This window comes from Pteropus medius, unplaced genomic scaffold, assembly GCF_902729225.1.
Source record: "Pteropus medius unplaced genomic scaffold, Ma_sr-lr_union100, whole genome shotgun sequence".
Classification (NCBI taxonomy): Eukaryota; Metazoa; Chordata; class Mammalia; order Chiroptera; family Pteropodidae; genus Pteropus; species Pteropus medius.
In genome coordinates, this window is record NW_024354875.1 from 17,949,814 (window position 1) to 17,977,240 (window position 27,427).

At 35.0% G+C, this 27,427-nt stretch overlaps 2 protein-coding genes and 1 pseudogene across 5 annotated transcripts in view; 1 reads left to right on the plus strand and 2 right to left on the minus strand.

The window, feature by feature from the left end:
* The window catches only part of LOC120597163 (pre-mRNA-processing factor 40 homolog A-like), a 15,147-nt gene extending 7,521 nt beyond the window's left edge, over positions 1-7,626 (minus strand). The window contains exons 1-3 of one of the 3 annotated variants that reach the window (XM_039855901.1): positions 7,388-7,626; positions 6,315-6,516; positions 5,146-5,277 (exon numbers count right to left, since the gene is read on the minus strand). In XM_039855901.1, coding sequence (XP_039711835.1) covers positions 5,146-5,277; positions 6,315-6,479 — 297 coding nt within the window. In that variant the 5' untranslated portion in view covers positions 6,480-6,516; positions 7,388-7,626. Of the gene's footprint in view, positions 1-5,145; positions 5,278-6,314; positions 6,717-6,910; positions 7,078-7,387 lie in introns of those variants that run through there. The other 2 variants (XM_039855903.1, XM_039855900.1) reach the window with 2 other exon arrangements.
* Positions 291-409, minus strand: LOC120597412 (uncharacterized; annotated as a pseudogene).
* A 65-nt stretch (positions 7,627-7,691) lies between the features above and the next one.
* The window catches only part of ARL6IP6 (ARF like GTPase 6 interacting protein 6), a 106,502-nt gene continuing 86,766 nt past the window's right edge, over positions 7,692-27,427 (plus strand). Inside the window, exons 1-3 of one of the 2 annotated variants that reach the window (XM_039855899.1) lie at positions 7,692-8,129; positions 9,512-9,565; positions 18,041-18,173. In XM_039855899.1, coding sequence (XP_039711833.1) covers positions 7,730-8,129; positions 9,512-9,565; positions 18,041-18,173 — 587 coding nt within the window. In that variant the 5' untranslated portion in view covers positions 7,692-7,729. The remainder of the gene's footprint in view (positions 8,130-9,511; positions 9,566-18,040; positions 18,174-27,427) is intronic. The other variant, XM_039855898.1, reaches the window with a different exon arrangement.

Sequence of the window (27,427 nt, forward strand, 5' to 3'; positions counted from 1 at the left end):
GGGTGGAAATGGTCAAATAAAACCTAGAAATACTAAGTAAAAAGAGTTTTAAAAGGTTTCTGAAAGACTTCTCAGAATCTTTAGAAAACATTGTGTGCTATGACTGTCAAAGAGGTGGGGGAAGGGGTACAGTTCATTCTTCTAAGCTTACATGGTCTTAGATTCTTCAAATACTCCCCATACTTAGAAACACTGAAGTTTTAGAATAGGTGAGTTTATATATATATGTGTATTTACATATATATATATTTAATTTAAATTACTCTCCTATTTTATTATTGTTTTTTTAATGCCTACAGCACCAGGTATTTCTAGGTGATCTCCCATTCAAGAACTAACCAGGCCCATCCCTGCTTAGCTTCTAAGATCAGACAGGATTGGGAGTGTTCAGGGTGCCATGGCTGTAGATAAGTTTATATTGAAATTAACTGGTAAAGAAAATGAAAATAAATTTATCTTCTAGTATCATTAGTAGAAACTATCGAAATTAACTACATACACAGCCCAAAACTTACAAACACATAAGGACTGGGTCAATCTTTTTTCTCTAAAAAAGTACTTGCGTGGGTAATGTAAATGCAAACAGAAGGTTACCTAGAAACAATTATGCGCATATAACCTAAAAAAAAATTTGTCACTGGCTAATATCCAATTCAATGACATGGAGTCTGTAAATACTCAAAATTAAGGCTAATTCAAAAGCAACAGTAACAAACCAATTTGTCAAAGCAGTCAGATAATCTAAGATAAAAATATTTTGGATTTCTCTGGAAGGCCTATATTCCAAAGCAACATTTTTCCCTAGGTTATGGAAAAATCTTTAAAGAGATGATCATCAATGAAGACATGCAGATAAAAAATACATCTGCTTGTAATTTAAAACTAGTGAAAATGAACGTTTGCTTTATTCACCAAAAATTATTTTCAACTGATTCATCTTCCATTTTTGTCAAATGAAAAAGCAACAATAAGGAGGAAAACAAGAGTAAGTATAACAATGTAAAGTTATATAAGTAATCACTTAAACAGTCACATGTAACATCCACGGACTGGCTTATATTATAAGAAAGAGTATCTGTGTGTTTGTTTCATTCATTCAACAAGTATTTTACTGAGCACCCATAGTGTGCCAAGAACTGTGCTCAGCACCCATAAAATTCTTTACAAGTACAGAACACAGCCCCTGCTCTCTAAGAGCTTACAACCTATTATTTGTTGGGAAGACAAAGCAAATAAACCATAAGCAAAACAAGTCAATAACTAAGTGCCAAAATGAGTGAAACGGTAAAGAGTTATACGCAGATTACATAGAATTTTATTTTAATAATTTGAAGGGGAGATATATGCTGGGCAAAGTTCTTGCTGAGGATCTCCTAGAGAAGGGAGGACTTGAAATGGTAGAACTGAGGTTAAGTTCATGGAGGTGGGGGCAGAGGGGTAAGAACAACAACATGAGCTCGGTCATAAACTAATACAATCACTCGAAATACCATGTAAAGACCAGCCTGGGTTCAAATTAAGAGAATATGAAGACATGCAGCTCAGAACTGTGCTTTGAATTATATTATCCATCAAAGTTAAGCTGTAGAATTTGAATATTATGCCATAAGCACAGAAAAACATTGAAGTTCTTGGGCAAGATGACATGCTGAAATCTAAGAGACTTTTTGTGGGGCAAACTTGAAGTAAGAAAACCAACTCAAAAGTTAAGAGATCCAAGGCATGGGATGTAATGACTTGGGCTCAGATGGCAGCAGGAATAGAAATAAAATAAGATCTACAAAAGGCTGCCTTACCTCAAAAGAATAAGAAAATCAAACTCATCTGTATAAAGCAATTATTCATTTATATTTATTGAACAAAAGCAAAAAATAAGTACTGAATAATTAGAATTAGGGAGGTATTATTTTAAAAAATTCTGTTCTTTTATTTCCCTGCCAACCCATAAAATCTTACATATTACTTATCAAGTGATCTGAATTGAACCATAGGCTGCTAGAGCTGAAAGGGACATTAAATCTTTTACGGTATTCTTATTTTAAAAGGAAAATATAAAGAATTTAAAAAAAGAAAAGGAAAAAAAGGCCAGCTAAGAGGGCTCTCTTGGGCTTAAGTGAAGGCAAAATCATCCATGATAAAGATAGCAGGAACTTCTATGTCCTTTGTGTAGAAAGGACAACAAAAGTATGAGACGTAAAAAAATTCAAAGGCAAAATATTTACCATACATATGGAGGAAGAAGAGGACCTCACACATAAATTATGTCAATGCAAATCTCTTCCGAAAAGTTTTGAATATTACCACCAAACAGAAAAATTATTAATATTTTTTTAACCAGTGATAAACCATTACTTAACTCACAAATTATTTAAAATTTATACAACCTGTAAGGACCCTTCCAACTGTTAAGATCCCATAATTCTGTAAAAGCAGAAGCATGACTTTCCCATAGAAAGTTAATGTACAGTAAGAAAGAGGCAGAGTTAACCTATAAGATAATTAAGTAAACTTGAAAGACATATTATGTTCCATTTGATCATCTTCAAATATTTTTTACTAACAGATTCAGCCTAAAATCTAAAAAGAGTATTCTAGGTTATCTCCTGAATTAAAAAATAAATAAAATGAACATAATACTTCTTTAATCTAACTTGCTGCATCTGAAAACTTATGAACTCTAGCTCATATAGATTGTACTTTTGTCCAGTCTGCATATCATTTTACAAACAAATTTTAAAATTTCATGTCATGTTCAGTAACATTCCAAAGACCACAATCATTTAAAAGACTGCCAACAATTTTAGTTTTCAGCTGGTCCCAGAAGATCTTAAGATGAACTAGGCAATATACATGAAGGTTCCATAACCTTCAGTTCCAATATCTATAGACTTTATGAATTAATTTTTTAAAATATTAAATGGCAGAACCAAATCTACCAGCTTTGTGTTACTGCAGTCAATTATATAGGCACCCTACTTCTTCCCATTATCTTCTCATCACTTATTGCTCATTAATACTTCTGAGAATGCAGAGAAAAAAGAATCAATTTGCTAATTATCAACTTTTATTTTTAAGGCAGCTGTTTACAGGGCTTTAAATTAGATTTCTGGATTGCTTGAGTAAATTGTCCATGCCTTCCCAGTCTATCATCAAAGCTAAGATAAGAATTAGTTTCACCAAGATTTGGACCCGATATTTGTTAAACATTAAGTAGGAAAAAAATAATTTAATGTTAAGGAAAAACAATGGGGATTCTCTTGGGACCCTCAGAGTTGGACTTCTAAAACATTTATTATCCTAACAGGAGCCATGGGAAGAGACAGACTTCTATTAAGTAGTTACATACACTTAAAGTCACATGGCAAATACTGGTCTATGAAAAATGTCGGAAAAAAACAGAAGGTAAAATCCGGAATGTTGAATGGATGTGTACCAAATAGCAAGTAACCTTATAAGAAGATGGTCACTGATATAGCTAAAAAGAAAGGGCCATAGAGCAAACTGTGACCAGCTTATGTCAACAAGACACACAAAAGTATTTAAAAAAATAAAATCTGCATTTTTACTAAAAATGACTAGCTGGTATCAGGTTTTGTAGTGCAATAGCACCATTAAAGCAAGGGTACGCAGGTCAATCCCTTGCAAACTTACCTTGATTGGCCCAATGGAAACAGAAGGCCCCAGAAAAGAGAGAAGCATCTGGCAGTAGCAAATTGTTTTATTTTATCTTTCTGTGGAAAGAAACTAATTTTAAATAAGAACCAGAGCATTTAAAGAATAAATATTTTTTAAAGCTCATTATCTAGTTAGAGCAGCTCTACTAAGAAAACAAGTAGAGCTCCTTGCTGCTTAGAGATGGAAGGAAATAGAAGAGGAATCAGAGTTGTTTCTCCATCACCTAAGGAGTTTTAAAACTTGCATCATTCTAGATTAACAGAATAAATGGTTATTTAAAAAACTCCTATAAGCAAAATCGTTTGGGCCTGATGCCTTTGAATAAAGGTTTTTATACAAAGTTAAGGGCTATATTCCAAATTAAAAAATAAAAGCACTTGACATTAAGCCCTTCTACTCTTAAGTAAAAAGAGAAACACAGAGCAAGCTCCTTTCTCCACTACAATTTCACCAGTAACTTAAACCATCAAGGCTTAAACGATTATCAAAATAAACAGTATTATCTAGTAGAAAGACCATACTTGATAGACTGGCTTTCCAAAATATTTTGTTAGCCTAAATTTTTAGTGATTGAGATACACAAATGGAAAGGACCCAGCCACCAAACTAATTTGAAATAAGAACAAGCATATTCAAAGGATATTTTTCAAAGATCATTATCTAGTTAGAGCAGCTCTACTAAGAAATATTATAGAGCCTAACAGGGCATAACATTATTCACGGTAACTGAAACTGTTACCTTTATTGAATGCTTCTCTAGGAACTCAGCTCTATTGAATTCAGAGTCAGCATTAAAATCTTTTAATCCAAATCACTCCCACAAAATGTCCATTTACAATTTATGCTGCAGATAGAAGGGACAGCTCAAAAAGCAGGAGTGCGGAAGCAATAAGCATTAAAAAAAAAAAACTAAATAAAATAGTGTAAGTGGAAAATAAACTACCTATATGGCACTGTCCTATAAAGAATCAAATTAGAGTAGAATCTCCCCACTTCCATCCCGACCACACACACACCCACACACACGAGGAAACTACTACAGAAATAAAAGTCATTCTAAGCCAAAAACCTAAACAACTGTAATTTTCAGTTTCAATGCATTTACATAGTCCGCCGACATAAATTATGTTGATCTATCAGATAATATTTACCCTTAGGACATTAACTTCAATTGACATACTTGGGGAGAAAAAGTTAATAAACTAAAAAAAAAATCTACGTTTACAATGTTACTTTAAAGTTAAAAAAAAAAAGTTTTGTTGCAGTAGAAAGTCGATCTTTTATACAGAAGACTTTTCATTATACTCAAAATGGTTAGTACCATGATTCCAAATTTCACTTATTTGAAAACATTATTTTGGTATAAACTAATCCTTACATAACTATAAGTACAGACCCAGATTTTGAAATCTTGGTACAATAATACCATAGCAAAAATTAAAAAACAAAACAAAACAAAACAATTCTTACTTGTCCCATTGGCGGTCCTCCCATTGGGGGCATCATTTGCGGCATCATTCCATGAGGTACAGGAGGCATATTTGCTCTCTGACCCATAGGGTGCATTCCCATTGGGGCATAATGCATGCCAGGGTGCCCCATCTGAAAGATAAAGACAATTAAAAAATTAGTAAGTAACAATAAATGCTTCTCAAAAATTTGATTTCAACAAACCAGTTATGTACAGTGATATACTATTAGGCTAATGTGTGACTTAATTATTGGGTTTATACTTTCTTGTCTTAAAATACGCTACACCAATATTTATAATGAGCTTTAAACTAACCAAATTCTTGAACAAAATGTAAAAAATTAAAATCATCACTAAACAGCTAGTTTTAAGCATGCTGACTTAATCAGTTACTTACTTGCTAAACTCAGAAATATATGTGAAAACCGCAATCGTCTATATCACAGATATTAGATAGACAACTATTGTTTTTACAAAGCTATTCTTAAATGTTTCTAAACTAATTTTAAGCCTTAAAACGCTGAATTTACCAAATTAACTTAGATGAGAGCTGGTCTTATAAAATACAAACAGTATGGGTACCCAGAGACACCTCACTCTTAAGAAATATAGTAAAAACATAATATTTATACGAGTAAAATTACTTCTACCAAAAAAAATCTTTTTATTCCAACTGAGGTCTGTCATTCAAACACTAAATACAAACAACTAATTCATCCACTTTAACATGCTTTTATAAGACAACTACTTCCTTCATCTGTCTGTCCACTGCTCCAGATCTCAAAACCAGGTAATTATCGCTTGGCAATTCTCCCAGCTGTCCACCCTACAGACACTACTACTACTGGTGAAAACAGATCTTGGAGCCTCTTCGAAAGCCTACAGAATCTCGTCTCCGCCTCCCTCTCCCTCCTAAATCGGGCCTACATCTCGGAGACGCTCACCCCGCTCCAGGCCCAGCACCTCTAAGCCAAGCCCACTGGAAACTTCCAGGGTCCCACATCCTTCCTTTGTGCATCTCCGCCCTCCATTTCTCTCCCCGTAACATATCCCACCAACTCGAGCTCTTCCTTCGTCCAACTCTTATCTTCTCCTTTTGGAGAAAGCTTCCTGTCTCTGACTCCGTTTTTCATTGTGCCGCCTTCCCCCTGCCACACTGATCCCTTACCGAGGGCCGTCTCCTCAGGAAGCCGTCAGCAGAGACCCAAGAGCTGGAGCAGAGGCTTGAGCCGGACAATCTCCGCTCCCCGTCCCCAGCACCCCGCGCAGGAGGATGGCTCTCCATTTCACTCACCATGAGGCCTCCACGTTCGGCTCCCGTCCCCGGCCTCATCGTCTGGCTCAGACTGCTCCGCCGGCGGCCACTGCCGCTGCATATACCAACAAGAAGCGATCTGAGTGGCTGGCGCCCGCTTGGGCTAAAGGTTAAAGGCTGCCCCGCGCTATGGGGCGGGATCAGCGGGGCCAATAAGCTAACAGGCTTCCCCGCTGTCCAATCAGAGTGCGATGCCGACACGCAGCTCTGCGGCGATTCGCCCCCAGCCTCAGCCTCACTCGGCGTCGCCTGCATGGGGGGGGGAGGGGGACGGAGGAAGTTTCTGCGCCGAGTCCTCTGCCGGAAAAACTCCACCAACTTCCCCCCAGGAAGGGAAGACAACCGTGTCCCAGCTTCCCGAGCTTAGACAGCCTCACCCCGTAGGGGGTGGGGCAGTGGGGGCCTGCCACTCTCACCTCCCCTGCCCAAGTTTCGTACGCTCCACAAACCTGAGGCCGCCACGGGGTAGAGGGGTGGGTTACGGTGGGTGGGGTGGGGTAAGCAGCTTCTAGCGTTAGCGGTGGCCGGGGCCAAAGGCGCGCGCGCGTTGCTCGAGACGAAGGGGAGGGGTCGGAGAAGGCGAGAGGAGGGGTCCTGAGGCGAGGGCTCGAGCTTCGTACGCACCAGCTGGAGAGCGCGCGCCGGGGCGGAGGGGTAGGGGAAGGAGGCGTGTCGAACTGCGCGGAGGGAAGTTGTGGTAGGGGCGGGGAGAACAAGGCGAAAGGCAATGAGGAATGGGCACTTAAGGCGAGGCGAGAGCACCGGCCAGTGAGCTGCCGTTAGTGAGGGAAGCCGGGGAAGAATGCGAGCCTGGAGGACAAGGGAGAAAGCAAATAGGTTTGGGAATGTGAATCAGGTGCAAGGGCGGGCGCTAGGACCGGGTGTCAGGAAGATGCAGCTTTGGGGTTGCCGGGGCGCGCTCTTGCCTGGAGGTGACGCGGCGGTGGCGGAGGTCTTTGGCCGAGACGAAGCACGGTAGGGAGAAAAGACTCGGCTGCCTTCAGCCTTGGCTTGCCTCTCTCCGCGAGCTTCCCTGCTCCCCTTCTTTCCTACTCGCCAGAGGTCGTGCTCTAGTCCAGGGGCGCTCAGCCTCTCCTTGGGCCTCACAGCACCTTCTTTGCCCCACCGCGCGCCCTGGCGCACCCCTGCGCGTGGGGGCCGTGTGGTGGAGGCCGTAGGGTGGCCTGGCCGCTGATTGGCTGCTGCGGGGGCGGGGCGGGGCGGGTTGGAGTCGCTCGACCTCCGCGCGTCTCACTGTCTTTCCCGCCATGTCGTTCGTGGAGAGTGGGAGTCGCTCCGCTCTTCTGCGCCGCCGGCTCGGCACCCCTGTTCCTTTCTCTCGACCACGGTTTTCCGTCTTCACTCAAGGGGACAGTTGGGGTGAAGGGGAAGTCGACGAGGAGGAGGAATGCGACCAGGTAGCCCGCAACCTGGGAGCAGAGTTCTCGGCCGGGGCGTCGTCGGAGCCTAAAAAGGATCTGCTACTCCCGCCGGAGGGGGACGGGTCCCCAGTCCTGCCGGATAAGCGCAATGGCATATTCTCCGCGGATGCGCGCAACCGATCCCAGGCTCGGCGGTGGCCGGTCCAAATCCTCTCAATTCTCTGTTCGCTGTTGTTCGCCATCCTCCTCGCCTTCCTCCTCGCCATCGCCTATCTGATCGTAAAAGGTATTGCAGGTCAGGTCTTGAAAGTCTGTCCAGAATGAAGTTGAGCCTGGATGTGGCTCTAGCCTTCATCACACTTCTTCCCATCAAAGGTCGGCAAGCTGGTAGCCGCTTTCACCCAGAGTCCTCAACTGTACCTTTCTTTCCTTTCTTTCCTTTGTCCTCACTTTTCTCAAAGCTGGAGGGCCCTGGTGACCCATTTTAAGAAAGGATCTGGAGTTACAGTTATCTTAATGTCAAAGAACACTTGAAGTGAAATGTTGGCAAAATTCAAACGCACAAAAGCCATTAGAAGACAGTGCAAAGTGTGTATAATTAGAATAGGCTATACGTGTTCAAAAACTAATCCACAAATGGTTAAAGGTGTGTTATCCACCAGTTCTTCTGTACACATAATTCCCAAAGGTCAGGATTTCCATCCCACAGCCCAAACTTAGGCTTTTATTTGTGCTTTGTATTAGTTTTGCAACCGAGTGTAGCGGTAAGTTCTATTGCAGGATCTGGTCAATTCTTTCTCTGGTTAATAGGTTTTTTTCCCCTGTGTCTGAAGTTGACATATTGGCCAGATTGGAATAGAAAGAGATGTTCCTTGAAAGGTTTTCCAAAGCTTGTTTGGATGTGTTGTATGGTTGGGTATTTTCTGTTACAATGGAATCAGACCTGAGTTTAAATCTCAGTTCTCACTCGTGTGTGACTTTGGCCAACTTACTGAAAAGAAAAATTAGAACAAAACTACCTTTGTTGTATGAAAAAAACCCATAACATTGTCATTCAAGTATTAGTTTTACTTTACTAAATAGGATTAAAGCTGTTTAATTAACAGTTTTTATTATTTTGTCATTGCTTCCAAGCCACTAATGGCTTCGGGTGGCCTATTACAGCTCACCATGCTTAATTTTCATGCAGAAAGCAGACTGGCAAGTTTAACTTATTCATACAACGGTAAACTCTCAATGTTAAATACACGGGTGCCAATTCTTCATTCCTCTATCACTCCCCTCTCCTCTTCTTTTCCGTGCATCTCTAAGAGTTCTGTCTTGTAGGTAGTTTCTCTTTTGCTCTGATTGTCTTTTTATCATAAAGTCACAAAACCCGAAAGCCCATTGCAGAAGACGTTGAGCTGTGCTATTTAGTAGAATGGAGAAAGGAACTGAATTCAAAACTCATATGTCCTGTAATTTGCATTACATAAAAAGTCTTCACAACAACCCTCAGATCATCAGGCATTTCATTCTCATAGGAGCACCAGTCCCTGGTGCCAAAAAAGGTTGGGAACTGCTGCTCTAGATTACTCTCCACAACTCTACAATGTCTTGCCAGCCTTTGAGCTACCATTCAAATTACAAAATCATCTTTTTTACCCAAGCCCTTTTTTGTATTTACAGAGTTACATGCTGAGAATTTGAAGAATGAAGATGATATAGACACTGGACTATTAGGTATGGATTTAATTGTCACTTGATTTGATTTTGAGCTTACTTGTTTTCCAGATCAGGTTTAAACTATACAAAATTTTGGATAAATTACTTGACATAGTTCCTTATACAATTGATTCAGTCTTATTCTTTTCAGTTAAATATGTGTAGTAAGTTATTAGATTTTTTTTTACACGTGTAGGGTATGTGTGTATATGTATGTATGTATACCACACAATAAGTAGGAGTGAATGTGTTTTGAACACAACTCTATGTGACAGAGACCCAGAGAATACTTAACATTTTCTAGTTACCTTCTGGAAAAGTCTCCCTGTACCTCTTCCCGGAAATTAAAAACAAAAAGACTTCCTTACAAACTTAGCAAAGATAATGTCTTAAGCAGACCTCAAAACTAAGTTCACATCTCCTTATAATCCACTTGGTTTTTAAAAAATGCAAAAAGCATTGGACATACTTGCACAGGTTAATGATGACTAAGAAAGAGTCAGACCTGAGTTTCTGTAGAATGTTGAATGCTATATTTACAGGTTTCTAGTGAAAAACCAGGGGTTATTTAAACTGCATTTATTTCTCTCTGCCAAAATGATTTTAAAGAGTTCGGATCTTTGGTATATTTATCCTATTTGCTGTAAGTTATTTGAGTACTCACTCTGAATTGGAAAAAAAATGGTTGCGATCCTATCTTGCATGTTACCCCTTCCCCCAGTCTTAGCGAACTATTTAATCTACCTCTTCAAGGCCTAATGATGATACAAAGTATAGTCTACCAGATTTTGCAGAAGGGGAAACTTTTATCTTCAAGTTACAAACAAATTAGAAAGTTCCCTGAAAACTTGTCTGTGCTCTTCTCAATTTCTTGCATAAGGAAATATGAATTTTTTTAGTTACTCATTTTATCAGTGTATATTATACTGTTTCATCTCTAAAAACAGCCAAGATTTGGAGGCTTTTATAGCATTTATTGATAGGTCAACTTTGATGCAGTAGAAACAATCATATGAACTAGGCATGAATTCTAACTTGCTATTTAAAAGTTGGCACGAATTCACATTTATGAAAAGAATGAATAGCACTTGTCATGGCCCTGCTTGGTTTTCCACTTCCAGTTAGTCGTGTTGCTTTTAGTTGTACTTACTTGACAGCAAACAGGAAGATCATTATTTAAGTCTTTGCTAATGACATGAATTCACTTTCAAGATTCAGGAACATTCTGAGGAGTCAAGAGAAACTGCTATATCTTTAGGGCAAAAATCAAAAGCATCACTAAACAAATGCCTCAAAAAAGATCCTTTTTTTTTTTTTGAACCAATGCTCCAGTGGCCAAATGGAGAATATCTTCAACATTACCTAATGGCCTAATTCAATCAGTTGCATTAATGTCCTGGGGGTTAATTTTAAAGTTAGTTTAATTTATAGCAAATACACATTATAACAGGTGTGATAGGGAATGTTTTTCTCTAGCAAGATAATAGGAATCTTAAAAATCTGTTTCACAGATGCAGTGCCAAAATGATTAAGCTTTTACAAGGTTGAGGTGACTGAGGTAACACTTGCACTTATATTGTTCTAAGCTGGAATGCTCACCTGTTGGGAGAAAAATACAAATTAATGTCTTCACAGAATAATGTTTTGAATTGACAACTTGCCTCTGGTTAAAAATGCACTTGAGACAGCTGATAGTTGTAAAGAATAGACCAGTTGTTTCTAAATCTTTGACTTGCATGCAAATCAGCCCTGGGTTGATTAACTTAGATATCAGAAAGATTGTGCATTAGCTTACACCATAGGAAATGCCTGTGAAATTATATCCTTACCTTTTTATAGTAAATATAAAAGTTTTCACATAAAGAAACCAGAATCTTTAATAAAAACTTGAATTTGTTCATTGTGCAGAAAAAGCAGAATGTGGCCTTTTAGCAGATGATACTGACTTTGTTGTATTTTATTGTATTAATTTTACCTTATTTACTGGAAACCTCATAGCTAAATGTATTATTTGATTGTTTTGTGTATTATCCATTGTTTTTTTTGTCACAATTAACTATTCACCATACATGTTATCTCTGTATTTTAATGACTCATGTTTAAATTTTATTGCAAACTGCCACAATTCTTTGAAAGTAGTTAGTCTTTAGAAACAAATAATGTGAGCACAGTAACTACTCTACCACGAAAGAGTTCTCTCTAGACAGATAAAAATTTTACATACTGCAAATTTTTTTTTTTATCACAATTTAATTCTAGTCTAAAATTGGTACAGCTCAGTAAGAGCAGATTATAGTAATGATTTTCCTTGGTATGTGTAAGAATCACTTAGACTTTCTTAGGAAAAGCACCTCTAGATTTCCTTTCAGCCCAGGGTGGGGCCCAGTAATCTTCCTTTTTTTTAGGTAATGCTGATGCACCACAGTTGGAGAAGTACCTTTGTAGGGCCAGAATCTCATTTTTTAAAAATGGGTTAAGAGTAAAAATCCTTCAGAGTTGACTAATTGCCAACATACTAATAAGAAACAATATATAAACCGAAAGGCCGGTTAAGAAACCTAATTTCCAAAGGTGCTAAGACTGCCATTGTCTTGTCATTTTTGTTTCTCTGACGGAAATATTTGAGGAAGCCCTATTTATAGTTTTTTTCCCCCCAAAGATTCTTAATGAACATGGTATCCGTGCATTTGGGGGGTTAATTGATCCTAATGTCTAATAGAATTAGGCTATTGTAATGCTTATATTTACTAGTGAGGCAGTCTAACCAGAGAGGTATTATTGATACTGTCAGCTAGTTTGAGAACTCTACCGTAAGCCTGTTTTTCAGAGAGATTCATAAAATAAAACAAATTTATTTAGTTAAAATCACATTCCAGTCATTCCTCATAAAGGTTATTCTCTAGCCAAATTGATTACACTAATTACATACAACAGTGTATTGCTTCATTTATACACATTGGCTTTTGCATCTTTCACATTTTCTAAATTTTGTCACATTTTATGCTTTAGTCCTATTTTCAATTTTTGCATTTTTTTCCTAGTCTTAATATAAGATGTAATAAAATGATCTTTTATTTAAGGCAAACCCGAAATAAGTACATAAGGAAAATAGAATTGCCTTTAGCAGAAAATACTTAGTCTAAGACTATTGTTATCAAATTAAACATTTCATAACATTTTGCTATTTTATTGTATTAGGAATCATTTTAATATTGCTCATCAATTATGCTAAAAGGAATAAAATAATTGTGACAGAGACCTTATGTCAAGCAAAGCTGAAATTATTTACTACCTGGCTCTTTTCGGAAAAATATAGTATTTTCCTCCAGTCAGTCATTCAGCACAAAGGTCTTAACGACAGAAACACGAACTTTCCCCTTATGCTCAAAGGATATATGACAGTATTTTCATCTTTTATGATGCCCGTGTGGCCTAATTAATTTGCTATTGTTTGTTAGTGGATAGATGCTAAAGGCAGATGATCGAAAAGAAATGAAAAAAAAATCATTTGATCATTCAGATTTTTTATAAATCTAAAAATGAAAGTGATTTGCAAATTATGGAGGAAAGCGGGTGATTGCCCTCTCTTTATCAAAATAAGTTATGAAAGATTTAAAAACTTCCTTCAAGTATTATGTTTTGGTAATGCAAGTACAAAAAGGAAAGGCAAAACTAATGATAAGCTGTAACCAATTATCAGTATTTATAAGATGATTATGTTTCAGATTGATGTGTAAGCATGAAGCAAGCAATTATTTGCACTCAAAGAACATATCCTTTTCTAAATTTTGTCATATTTTTTACTTTAGTCTTACTAGTAGTATAGCTTTAAAACAAGGGAAATTCAGAATAAAAATTTGCATTTGCTGTTACTTGTTAAACTTTCTAACAAAGTTTTTTTCACCATCTTTTTATTCTTCTGTAAATTATTCATCACAGACTTAAGTTGGATCCAGATGACAGTGATGACAGTTTTCCCTAGTAAAATGAAGATTATAAACTTCAGAGGAGAATATAGGTTTAATAAGATTTGCCGTGAGTTAATTATTCAAACATGAGTGATGGGGTACATGGGGTTTTGTTGTACTCTTCCTCTACTTTCATGTATTTTTGAAATTGGCCATAATAAAAGTTTTTTAAAAGTTTCCCATGTGAATTTGATGATTTAACATGGTTGAAAACTACAGATGTTATTTATTATTCAAGTTTCAGTAACTTCATCTGTCAGAATGTCCTCTTCCACTTATTTTTTTTTTTTCAGCAGAAAGGGGTATAGAATTGCTACATGTTGTCTTGCAGGTTGCAGACAGTTGGGTGGAGACCTTTACTAATGTATCTAGTATGCACCCACTGTGTGGTCAGGTGGCTGGCAGGGGAGGAAAGACCCCTTTCCTCTGATTCTGCACTTAGAGATAATAAGTTTGAAGATCCAAGGCTGTCCAGCTTTCTGTGTTGACATGTAGAGAAACACAGTGCTCAAAGGATTTGAAGACTTGGGCTATTGATAGAATGTGATTTAGTTTAGAGAGAACACTAAATTATTTATATTTCTATCATCCTCCTAAGTTAGACTACTTTAGAATCTGATAAAGTTAGAAAAATTTGCTTGCATAAACATTCAAAAATTACTGATCAGTTTCATGCATGAGTACATCTAAACTTTCGTTAGTAGTCAGCTGGTTATAGGTTTTACAGCTTTTAAAATTAGTGAAATGTTAATTTAATTTTCATTTGTAATTTTCATAAATTAATTATATAAGTAATATAGTTTCACTAGGAAAAAAATCCAACAGTTAAAGGTTGCCAGTAGTCTACTTGTGTATATTTTCAGATGTTTTTGTGTTCATTTACATATAGACATGATGATTTAAAATATGTAGTTTAGTCACTGTTGTAGAAAAAACAATTGGAATCATACATTTTCTGCTGCTCCACTGAAATGTCTTAGAGTTGATTCTGTATTACTATACATAGATGTACCTCATTCTTTTTCATTACTGCATTGTATTTCATAGTATACTAGTTTATTTAAACATTTCAAATGTCAGTCACTCTAAAATTAGACTTGGAAATTATCAGTGTGCTGTCACATTTAGTCCCATTATTATGGTAGGAATAATTTTTATGAAGATGTATAATTGGTTGTATAACAATGTTTTAATAAGAAATTTTTCCCAGTATGGGAATATAGGAGGTTTTTGTTTTTGTTTTCTTTTCCCGGTTATTTCTGCTTACATATGCTATATGTAAGCTTCTGCCCCCACATTGTGGACTTAATAAAACTTCTGAAAGTCACCTCATCCCTTTAAACTTGAAATTGTTAAATAAAATGAAAATATTTAGAACACATAATAATCTCTCTTTGCTGGAAGCTTTTATAGAAATACTGAAAGCTGCCAGCATATTTTTAGAAAACTAACTATACTTTGAAACCAAAATCACTTATTTTGAAAAATGGAATATACCAAACAAAATATACCAAATAAAAGAATACAAAACTCCAACAAAAGAATTGGAGTAGGAGTTTCCCACCTACTCTCATCTTTGCTTTGGGTGAAAACACTGAGTCCAAGAGACTTCAATTGGTGGAAAATGTGAATTTTCATCACTTTATCAATTGATGAAAATCGAACTATAGAGAAGAAAGAAGAATGTATGCACTTATTTAAAGGCTTATATTCTTGGACATAGCAGTTCTCCAGAAATTTGTTACAGATATCCTTATGCAACCACATAATTAAGTACAAAAATGTTATTTGCTACATTGTTTTTATAGTGAAAAACTGAAATAATAAAAATATGCAATGGAATTGTGGCTATATGTACTGATATTAAAGGTCCCCAATATTGTGTGAAAAAAGCAAAGTGTAGAATAGGACAATTTTTCTGATGAGAATCACATTTGTGGAAAATAAACTAAATATATATATACATCTTTATGTATTATTTGTTCACAGTTAGCTCCATATATTCTATGTTACTTAGACATTTATAAGTTAGAAAAGATGTACAACAAACGCTTAGCTGATTGCTTTTAGGAGTGGAATTGGTGAATTGGGGAACGAAGACTTTAATTTTTACATGCTTTTTTACCTTTTAAAAATTATGTTAACTCTTGATAAAAGGGTTTACAAAACATTAGTTGAATTTTTAGCTCACAGTCTTGTTACAGTTTAATTATTGAGAGTTGTCAGCTTCTGTGGCTTTTTGCTTGTTCATAAATGAATTGAATTATTTTCAGAAGCATTAGCACTTCTAGTACATTACAATGTACTGTTTTAGCCCTATCATTGTGACCTGACTATTATCAGTGGTGTGACTTGATTAGTTCAAATGAATATAAAATGTCCAAAGTGAGGCAAGCACTTAGATTGTATAATAGTAGTCATTTTTGAAAACTCAATAATGCTTTTGTCTTAAATTTGATAGACGTTGTATTAAAGCACCTGAGTGAAAAAGCCTGATAGACTTTAGAAAGCCTCACGTTTTGTTACTTTTTAATGTTATTTTGTGTCTTTCTCATTTTTAGATACTTAGAAGTTTCCTTCATTCCACAGTACTCAAACAGATATTCATTTTTTAATTACCATCTTTGTTCTGCAGACTTATGTATTACGTTAAACTCAAAGTAGACTTGTCAGTTCTTTTTCTTCTTTAGAGGTATTCATCTAAATAATAACAAATAATAGCTATTTGGCACCGTAGTCACCCTTAAGTTGTGGTTGTACACTAAGCAATCTTATAGTTTCTATGATGGTCCCCTGTCTCACTGAGTTGGCAGGAAGGTTGTACCTCAGTCTTTAAAGTTTCAGTTTACCCAGTGCTAGGTCGGGTTAAAGTTGTAGAGGCTGGCACTGTGCCAGGATACTGGGATAGGGTTGTAATCTAGTACTCATTTGCTGAAATGAGTTACTGCTAAAACATCTTGCATCCTGGTTAGGATGGCCTTTCAGATATAGCACCTTCCAGCCATCTGCTGTTTCTATGACCCACTCAGGACAGAGGCATCTACAAGTTTGGCACTGGGCCCACCTGCCAAGATGCTGTACACAGCTATTATCCCTGTCTAGTGTTGGGGTACCTTTTCTTGATGGCTGCCAGGCAAACCTAGCAGAACTATCCTCTCCCTATATATACACACAAGTGTAAACACACACAAATAACCTGCATTCTTCAAACCAGAGAACTCTGTCACCTTTAGAGAAATCCCTTATTCTCTTTCTCACTGTTTTGCACATTTTATCTATAACCCAGTCAACTCGTTCTTGCTGTCTATTCAAAACATTTTGTGCTTATCAACCTCCTGCTTATATATATATCCTCCTAGTTCCCTTAATTATTTTGTAACATGAAAACTGAAGAGGCATTCAGGCTAGTTCTTCTTTCTTCTTTGCCACATCCTTCTGGGGCAATGAATGTGAAATACATTATCTCTTTAAAAGTGGGTAAAGGAAAGGAACTATCTGGAGAAAAAAAATTAATCTTTCAAAAAATACTTTGCCACAGTTTTTCTTCATGCTTCATTGCGCTGAGTTTTCTTCTAGCAGTTTTATCAGTCTGTTAGTGGGCTTCAAATGGTTTATAAATAGTCCAGTGCATTTATTTCCTATGTGCTTCTTGCTAAAATGCATCTTTGGTTGTGCAATTTTGTGCAGCCAGGAAATTTGGTAATTCATAAGTTATTCTCTACTGTAGTCTTCTCAACCTTGCCTTCTTGTGCTACTGGGACAAGTAGTGGTGGCCTAGTAAACTCATAAGGAGGCAGTTTGTGTTTTTAAACACCTTCAAATTAATTTATTCCCTCTGTTGTTAACTGTGTCTATTTCCTTCATCCTTCCATTTGTCAACCCTTTCTCCTTCTTTTCCCTCCATATAGTATCATGCTTTGGCTTGATTTATTTGAGAAAATGCAGATCAAAATAAAATTTTTGATCCTAACTGAAAATAAAATTTTGGATCCTAACCCATTTATAAATTAGGAGTTAACTTTTGTTCATATACTGAGCAATGTTAAAGAAACATATTAAGTTTATCATGTTCATACAAAAGGTGTAAAGAGTAGACACTCTAAAATTGACTCATATGTCAAAAGTGCGAGGTATGGAAAGAAAGGAACCACTTAGTGCAAAGTAATAAAAGAAGGCTAATTCACAAAGTCAAATGAAAGATGTTAAGGCTTTTTAACAGTGAAGTTTTTTAACCATTTTTTTCTATAGTTGGATTTTATAAAACTGAACATGAGTTAGATTCTTAAGTTGAATTTGATCTCTTTTCTACATATTAAATTATAATTGAATTAAAATATTCAGTGGTAGGATTTCTAGTTTTACTTTACACTTCTACATGGGCTAGCATATACTAAGCTCAAATCTGTTATCATTTATATATAATTCAGAAGTTAAGAAATACACATGATCTGAACATGAGGATACTGGTTTAATTTAAATTGCTTTGGTGTTAATAATTTGAGTTTTTTCCCCTCTTCCCATTAAGGATTCTGGACTCTACTTATAATATCCCTAATTGCCGGATTCTCCTGCTGCAGCTTTTCTTGGACAGTGACTTACTTTGATTCTTTTGAACCAGGAATGTTTCCTCCTACTCCCCTTTCACCTGCCAGATTCAAGTAAGTATACTTGTTTCTTCTTGTCTCTTTTTTAACCCATTCTAACTGACAAAAATGCTAAAATAAATAGAAGCAAGAGGCTGCTTATTTAGGAGATATGTTGAGGCCCCAGTCTTTATAAAATACAGTGACGTAAGGTTTTTAGCTTGGCTCAGCCTTTAGATATATGGAGAAGAATATTTTAAACTTCATATATAGATAATGTAATGGTTTTTAAAAAATTGAAATTCCAGAAATGATCCAAGAAGTAAGGTGGCTATTTGTCCTTTGGAGATGGAATTTCATTTAAAACAGTTTATGAAGGCTAAATCGATATCAGCATTGTGTAAGTTTTACTAGAGTCATGTATAAATGGTGAGATTTATAACAGCTTAATAATTGGATTGGACTTTCCCCTCATATTTAAAGTTTGTGTAATAATTAGCAAGCATTTATGGTACTCAATTTATATGTCTAGACCAGATGAGATTCATTTCATAGCAGTCTCTATTATCTGTGTTTCAAAAGTTTCAGTAGGCAATTTTCTAATTTAGTTTATTTATGCCAGGAAAGCTCAGGTTTTAAATATAAGTTTCCAAATAAAAGCATCTAAGACCTCTGCATTATACTACAAACTGAGGTGGGGTGGGGAAAAGATGAAGAGTAGAAAATTAATTGTTAAAGATATGTATGTTATCAGATTAATGTATTCTATTATAGTTGTCAACTACCAGCTCTAGCCCACCTAGACAGCTTGTGGAGATCAAATAAGAAAATCTGTTGAGAGGAACTCTGTAAATAACGACGTTTAATATTAATGATACTTCCTGTCCTACCTTGTTTAAAAGTCTTCAGTGACTTTTCTGTTTTTTAAAATAAAGTCCATCTCCCAAGTATAGCTCAACAGTCCTCCCCCAGCTTTTACTCTACTCTACTTTTTCAGCTTCAGCTGTTTCTCTGGTGTACCCTACACTGTAGTCACATATCACATTACTACCTTGGCAACCCTAAAAAATCCCATCTAGTTTTGAGATGTCATGACTTTACTGTTGCTTCTCTTACATCTGTAATGTCTTTTCCCTCTCAGTTTTCTTCCATCACCACCAGAATTCGTAAGCCTTATAGATGTTGGAAGCTTTTGGAGTTAGAGAAAAGCATTTCAGTGTTCTCTTAAAGACGTGGAATTCTGAGGGCATTTAAATAATTTCTTAAAATTATCTTTTCCCTTTTTATTAAACTAGAACCAGTAATGATGAACCTCAATTTTCAATGTGTTTAATAGTCATTTAATTTTAATATGAGATAGTGTCAGATCAGAAACTTAGATGACATGTTTGTTAATACATCCTAGAAAATAGTTTTGAAATATGTATGCACGCACATATATATTTGAATTCCTTTCAAAATAAAAGTAGTGATAAATTGTATGATAAATTAGCTATTATATATCTCAGGAGTCAAACTGCAATTTAAAATTATTATGTTTATATAAGCACAGTCCAAAAAAGGCATATGATAAATAGAATGATAGTTGATTACATAGTAACAGAAACCAGACCAAAAAATGGCATATAATATAGTGATAATTGGTGAAATTTTTATAGTGAAAACCGTGCCCTCTAGTGCTTGTAGAAAATAATGCAATGACTTCAGAAATGTCAGAAGTATATTCTCTATGTCACCAGTAGAGTGAGTGCTTGTACAGGGAAACAACTTCTCAACCTTTTGAGAAAGTTGAAATCTTCAAGCTTTATTTTCTAAGAAATCAGATTGATATATTTATTAATCTACAGCATCACACTTTTATAAAAATATTTTTATAAGAGGTTATATATTCATTTATTACCTAAAATAAACTGATTTTAATACAAATATTTTCCCTGACTATATAAAAGTAATGTAAGCTCTTTGCTGAAAATTTAAAAAACAGAAAAATAATAGAAAAACTCATAGTCAGAGATAATGACTGCCAGCATCTTGATGTATAGTTTTCCATTCTTTGCATATTTTAAAAAGTGAAATTGGAATCACTATAGACATATTGTTTTGTAATTTTTTATTCATTTTTTTCATTTTTTCTTTTTTTGTAATTAATTTTTGTTTAACATTATTTTGAGACATATTTCTATTGTTTCTTTTGGATTTTTAATATTTTAAATATGCTTTAAATACAATCATATATATAAACTTATTTTTTAAAGGGAAATCTAATGTAAATGATAGCTACATTCTAAGCAAATGTATTAAATAGGGATCTATTTAACTAATTAGAAACTAAAAAACGGCAAGATAATTAGCACATCATAAAATGAAGAAGGTTTTCTCTTTATTTTTCCAAAGGTTAGGATTGTTATTAAAAATATTCCCTAATTCTGGCTTCATGAATATCAAACATGAAGAGTAAAATAATTATGTTTAATTGGTTTGTTTAAAAAGCAATCTTATGCTTTCCTTTAAAATAGTGGGCTACTTTAACAAACTAATTAGAAATGGAAAAAAGTTGAGAAGACTGCTAACTGTGGCTATCAATTGTGTTTCTCTGGAAACATAAACTACCAAGGGAAGAAAAAATAACATTTATTAATATTTAGAGAATATTAGATGAAGCATTTAATGAAATCAGCAATTTGGATCAATAATTTAGTAGAGGAGTGGAGATTAGAAATAAAATCCATGTGTTCATTTTAGTTTTCATATTTCTCCTATATTTGTTAGATATTATCTTAATTCAGACTGCCATAACAAAGTACCAGGTGGCTTATAAACAACAAATTTATTATAGTTCTCAAGACTAGAGGTCCAGGATTGAGCAACCATGGTCAGGTTCTGGTGAGGATTATCTTCTGGATTGCAGATGGCCTTCTTACTATATCTTCACAAGTCGTAGAGTAGACAGAGGAAGCAAGGCTCTCATTCTGAGGGCTCTGTTCTCCTGACCTCATCTAATCCTAATTACTTCCTAAAGACCCCACCTCCTAATACTATCACATTGGAAGGTAAGGTTTTGACATGAATTGAGGGGTAGGGAGGCAAACATAATCCATAACAGATATAACTTAGAAACTTACACTTATTTACATAAGTACAAGACCTTTAGGAAATACAAGATAGTTAAAGAACTTTGCAAGGTATGTTTTCAGACAAGTACTTAATGGACTTCACATAGCAGATTTTTAAGAAAAAATAGTTGTCATGTTGACTTTGCAAACTTTGCTGAGTTAAAAGGTACACGGCAGAGTCACATATACAAACTTTTATTAGGAAGCACTCTTTTTGTGTGTATATTTGGATCCTTTATACTTATAAATTATTTTCTTAGTTGTTTCTGAAAATCTGTTGCAGTGTTAAAAAACAAGAGGCAGAGGCAGCAACTTTAGAGTCCTTGGAGTACCTATCTAGGTATTTTCCACTTCTCACTACTTTAAATTTATTGTCCTGCTCTGCTACACTACTTAATCAGCATATCCAGTTCACTTCTCATTAGTTTTCTCATGTTATTCATTGGGTTTGGTCAAAGATTTCCAAGCAGGCAAACATACCAGTGTGTATGTAATCAGTATTTCACATTGTGATGATCTCCTTTAAGTATAGTTTCTAAGAGTTAATACATCTAAGTATGTGACTTACTCATGCAAAGATACTACATTCAGAGAGAACCCAGAACTTGAAAGAATCTTGGAGTTTTTTCTATTGGCTGGGCTCGTGGCAGTACTAGAACTTTTATTTAAGTCCTCCTGATTGGGGGGAAAGTTAGGTATGGATAGGAGATGTGCCTTGAAGCTTCATTTTTCCTATCTAACCCATCTCCTCTGCATTATGAAATGAGTCAGCAGGAGGAATTTCACCAATTGAAACAGCATCTTTTTTATTGACAGTTAAAGGCACTCTCTGAGATTTTGCTATGTGGCAGTTTTCTCCATGCAATTTTGCCAAATCCAATCAAAATCTCACCTTAACATCTTGTCTTTGTTCTCTGCTTCAAACCGCTCTCATTTCACATTACCTGTGCACACGCCCCATCTAGTGGGCAGTGATGTAGCTGCAGGTTTTATAGTTACTCAGCTTGCTAAAAAAACCTCCATTCAATGATTCTAATAGGTTCCACCTAGGGAAGAAGTGTTATAGTCTAGAAATTTAGTGAAAAAATGATAATATAAGTGGTGGGTCTAGCAAAAGCAAGTGTAGAAAAGCTCATTAATCTTGTAATTAAGAATCAAAATATTTAGTAACAATGGTATGAAAAATAGTGAAATAAGTCATTAAATTTGTCTATCTTATAGTACTTTTATGTAGATTCAGAGGTAAAGGACCATCATTTTTAAAGAAATTAAAGATGTCACTTAATTTCAATCAATAGTGGTAATTATAAGAGTCTTGTTGCTGGTGTAAAAAAATGCTCATTATATAGATCAAAGTTCAAATTTAATAGCATATTCTCCTATAACTTTCAAGCCAAGAAGTTAACTTTGTAGGGCTAGGACTATTATTTTGTAGTGGAAATACCCACAGTGACTTATTTCCAAGGAGGAAAATAATCAGTGCTTATATTTACAGTTATTAAAGATAGGTGTTAACTATATTATAGAAATCAAGTGCTACTAGAAATTTCAAATTTTAATCTTATGCTGGTCAAAGGTTATGTAAAAATAAGATTGCTGGTGAATGGATATCTGAATTCAAAGCTTGGGTTATTGAATCACTTGTTGAGAAACCGATTTTAAATAGTTTTGCCCTGTTGAGAAATATTGTAGAAATAGCATGTCTTGCAGTCACAGTGTTGTAAATTTTGGAGAATGTTTTATTTCTTCATAAATCCTCTGTTGACTTCTGTTGTAAGAGATTTGTCATCTTGAATTTTACAGCTGAAGATGAGTCTTTTTGAGGATAGGATGAATTTTAAAAAGAATTATCTCAACCTTAAGCAAATTCTGTTTTCAGTTTAACAATTTTGAATATGTTTTTGCTATAGGAATATTTGAAAGAGACCTAAGCCCTCAAAATCATCTCTCAAGTAGCCATTTTGAATTACCAGAAATCAAGCAAAAATACTACATTTTTATTATAAATCGACTCTTTAGTTTTAAGTCAGTTTTAGTTTTAGGTGCCTCAAATAATCACACTTGTATATTTACTAAAATGAAGCTAATAGGAAGGAATAGTTGGGTGGCCAATTTATAGAACTAAGCATAAATTCACTGTTTTATATGGTGAGAAAAGTTAGAAATTTGGTATCTGCTTTTAAATGTATTTATGGCTTATTTGATGTGGGGTTCATTGTCAAAATGCAGGTGTTAAGTCATGATTTCTAAGAATGTGGTAGGGTGAAGAGTAGCATCTTTTCACTAAAGCGTGCATAATACATAATCTTTAGAATTCGATTGGCAATCTATAGTATTTCATAGTTAATATACTAATCAGGAGCTATCTGCTACGTTCCTCATGCTTTTGGTCTTTTTAGTCTGGACTATTGTGAGTTATCCACCTTTCCATTTCTTCCTTTCTTCCAAACAAATGATATTTGCTAAATAGCAACACTCAATTTAAAAAAACACATGCTTCTAATTTAAATTTATTTCTATATAGGCTTGTTTTTTAAAAAATTGTATTGCCTTACAATGCTGTTTGAAATCTGCAAACTAAATTAGAAGTGAGAAAGAAAAGGGAACAGTTGGTTTTTGTTTGAATTGCTTTTAGGTAAACTGTTTTTGGTTAACTATTTTACAGACTAAAATTTAACACATGTGATCTGATATTCTCTTGGATGTGTTATTTCCCATGTAAAGTGTTCTGGTTGTAATCAGAAGCTGAAATATTTAAATTTTCATTACATTTGTGTGTGAATGTGTTTGTTGTTACGAGTGTTATAAAAAGGAAGTAGACAGTGATAATATTTAACATGAATTTTCTGGAAAATTCGGGATTTAGGATTGGCATTGCTGTATTATGATATTTTTCTATTCAACATTCAGTTTATTTTTCTGCTATTAAAGGGTTTTCTCTAACTTGTTCTTGACATTGGGGGCTTTAATTATTGGAGATTAAGAAGACAATACAAATAGAATAGTAATATTATGGAAAAGGAGTTAAAGGTCTTGTGCAATAATATAAGTCACAGAGGTCAAGAAAAGTGGGCGAGTTAGTATTTAAATTAGAAGTTTCTTTTCCAAGCATGCTAGATTTAACATACAACGCAATAAATGGTCTCTACTACTCTTTTATACAGATTTTGGAAAGCTGCCTTTTGTTCAGATCAGATTCTTTCTTGCCAAAGACTAATGAAACAGAGGCCAGATGGCTAATTGCAGTAGAAGAGAAAAGCTACTGACAAAAGAGATAGGTCAAGAACTAGGCCTTTATATTTGAGTATCATGAAGTTTCATTATCTAGGGACTGGAGCCATCAGTTGCAATGTTGTCGCTGTTAATAACTAAACTGTGGCTTCTTGAAGTTAAGGGTTAAAATACATATAAAATATATTCCATTACTGTTCAGAATGGAGACTTAAATAGTTGTAACAAAATACTGTAAGAAATCTTATTAACTATTCTTGATTTCTGAGTTGTTTTTATAAAGTAACACAGCTAGTGAGTGTTTGTACCTGTTCACTATGACGTCTACTTATGCTAATTTTCAATGTGTTATGTGTGGGCTTCTGAAAAGGTGCAGGTGTCCATATGCACAGAACAGCACTGATAAGAAATACCTGTAAGATAGCACTTACTAGTTTTGTGCTTGGAACCCTTTCTGTGTATTCAGCTATTTTGTCTTTATAAGAGTCAGCATGGTATATTAGAAAGGACTTATAAATCATAAGAGGTGGCTTCTGAATTCAGGCTACTTTATGTACAGCAGAACTTTTGAGCAAGTCAGCATCTCTCTGAGCCTTAATTTCCTCCCTTCTAAACTGGGATAAAAACAATATGTACCCTCATAGGGAATAAGTTTAAATTTACTAGTTAAAGCAACAGATATATAAGATGATAAAGCAGACATGGTCCTACAGCTTTTCTTTCCTTTTCTTTTCTTAATTGAGATTTTTTCAAGCTAGACTTTTGACCATGGCCTACCACTGTTTGCCAGTTATCTTTTCTTGGGTAACTGTCATTTATCTTGACATTTTATTCCGTTGCTCTTTCTTTTGTGAAATAATGCTGATAGTAGATGGTAGTGGTTTTCAGACTTTCTTTTTGGCAACAAAACTGTCACTTTCTTTTAAAAAAATTCCTTTTTTAACCGACTTATGGAATTTAAAGGTTTGGGAATTCCATTTTGCTTGTACCTTTTATACTGTTTGCTTTAACTTCCTAGTGAATAAGGACTTTGTTTAATCAAGGTAGTGTCCAGCACATGTAGAATATCCTCAGACATTTTTCTATCTCTACACGCTGGTATATAAAAAATTAACATGTCTGACATTCTTCAATTTGCAACCAAGTGACTGCTATATGTAAGTAAAGAGAACTATAGGTTAATATGCAGTTTCATCCAACCAGATATCCCTTTATTTCTGTCTGATTGGTTTTCAGGGAATCGTAGTACAATAAGAGAGATTTAAAATGTATAGATACGTAATTTCATTTTAAAGAATTTTGCTTATCCTTAGGATCTTTCAGTGCCCGTAGGTCATTACGTTAGTTACTGTTGCACTGGCAAAACACAGGATTGTGACTCAATTAAAATCTCTAGTTGGAACAATTTTAGGTAAAAGACTTTAGTGTACATATGGAGGCATAAATTGCATAATTGAGATCCAGAGGGATTAAACAGATCATGTACATCATCCTTATGCTGCAGAAAAGGAAGTAGGACCAGAGAAGTATGTATAGCTAGGAAATGAAATACAATGCTAAGGAAAATAGTCTTTTTTAAATTGAGGAAACTCTTAAGGTTGAAATTTTGAATTCCATTATTACAAAGCTCACTATCGTGTAGATTGATAAATCAACTTGTTTCATTAAAATAGTGGGTGTTTTAACTGATATTTATTCATAATACAAATTACAGGGCCAATGGGGCAGTGGAGCAAATGCTCAAAATGTTCACCATCGGCTCCTATGTATTTTTAAGAATAATACATGACAGTTCAACATTAAGTATACATATTTACACTTTTTTCCTCACCTTTTACATCAAAGTAAATGTTTATCCAGATAATCTTTACCGCAGATTTATCATGAAATCTTGATGTCAGTACGGTCATATCACTAATGACTTTATATTTTAATAGCGTTTTCTATTTTTTAATAATTTAGAAATTTATTAGCTAGGATAGTCACTGTGGTTTAAAATTTCTCCTTATCGATATTTCTATGATTATAGAATTAATACATGCTCACGATTAAGCAGCACAGAATTACATAACGTTGAAAGTGAAAGGCTGCAAAGTCTCAATTTAAATAACTGAAATAAATAACTAGTGTTAGCAGACTGGGGGTAATACTGCTAGATTTTTTTTTTTAATCTATATACATGCAGATATTTATATTTTTACAAAAGTAATCACATAGCACATATTTTCATAATTATTTATGTATTAGTTACCTTGAGTAATAAAACCCTGTGTCTGTATATATCTATATGCATAGGTATGTATATGGTTTGTGTATGTATGCATTTGAAATACATCATTCCATCTAAGTGTAAACTACTTTAAAATCTGGTACACTAGCGAATGCGATACTTTTAATCTTATTCTCTGGCACGTCATTCTAAAAATATTTTATATCATCTGAACAGGGTACTTTAAAATACATATTTAAAGATATCATAAAATCTGTTTAGGAACATGATACAATGAAACAAAAAAGTTTTATTAAGTATTCAACTTTTTGTTATTTAAAACTGCAGTAACTGTCATGTTCATGTTAATTGAGATAGATTTCTAAAGTGATAATCTACGTAGAAATGTTTTGCAAATTTATATATTTCCAAATAGTGACCATCATACAGTCATACACTGCATAATCATATTTCTGTCAACAACAGACCATATTACAGGCATACCTCAGAGATATCATGTGTTCAGTTCCAGACCACCCCAATAAAGCAAGTATCTCAATAAAAACAAGTCCTAACCATTTTGAGGTAGAGTTGGTAAAAAAAAAAACTCAACATCTGTGAAGCACAATAAAGTGAAGCTCAATAAAACGAAGTATGCCTATATACAACAGTGGTCCTATAAGATTATAATGGAGCGGATAAATTCCTATCACCTAGTCATGTAGTATGTGTCATAATGGTACAGTGCAACACATTACAGGTTTGTGGTGATGTAA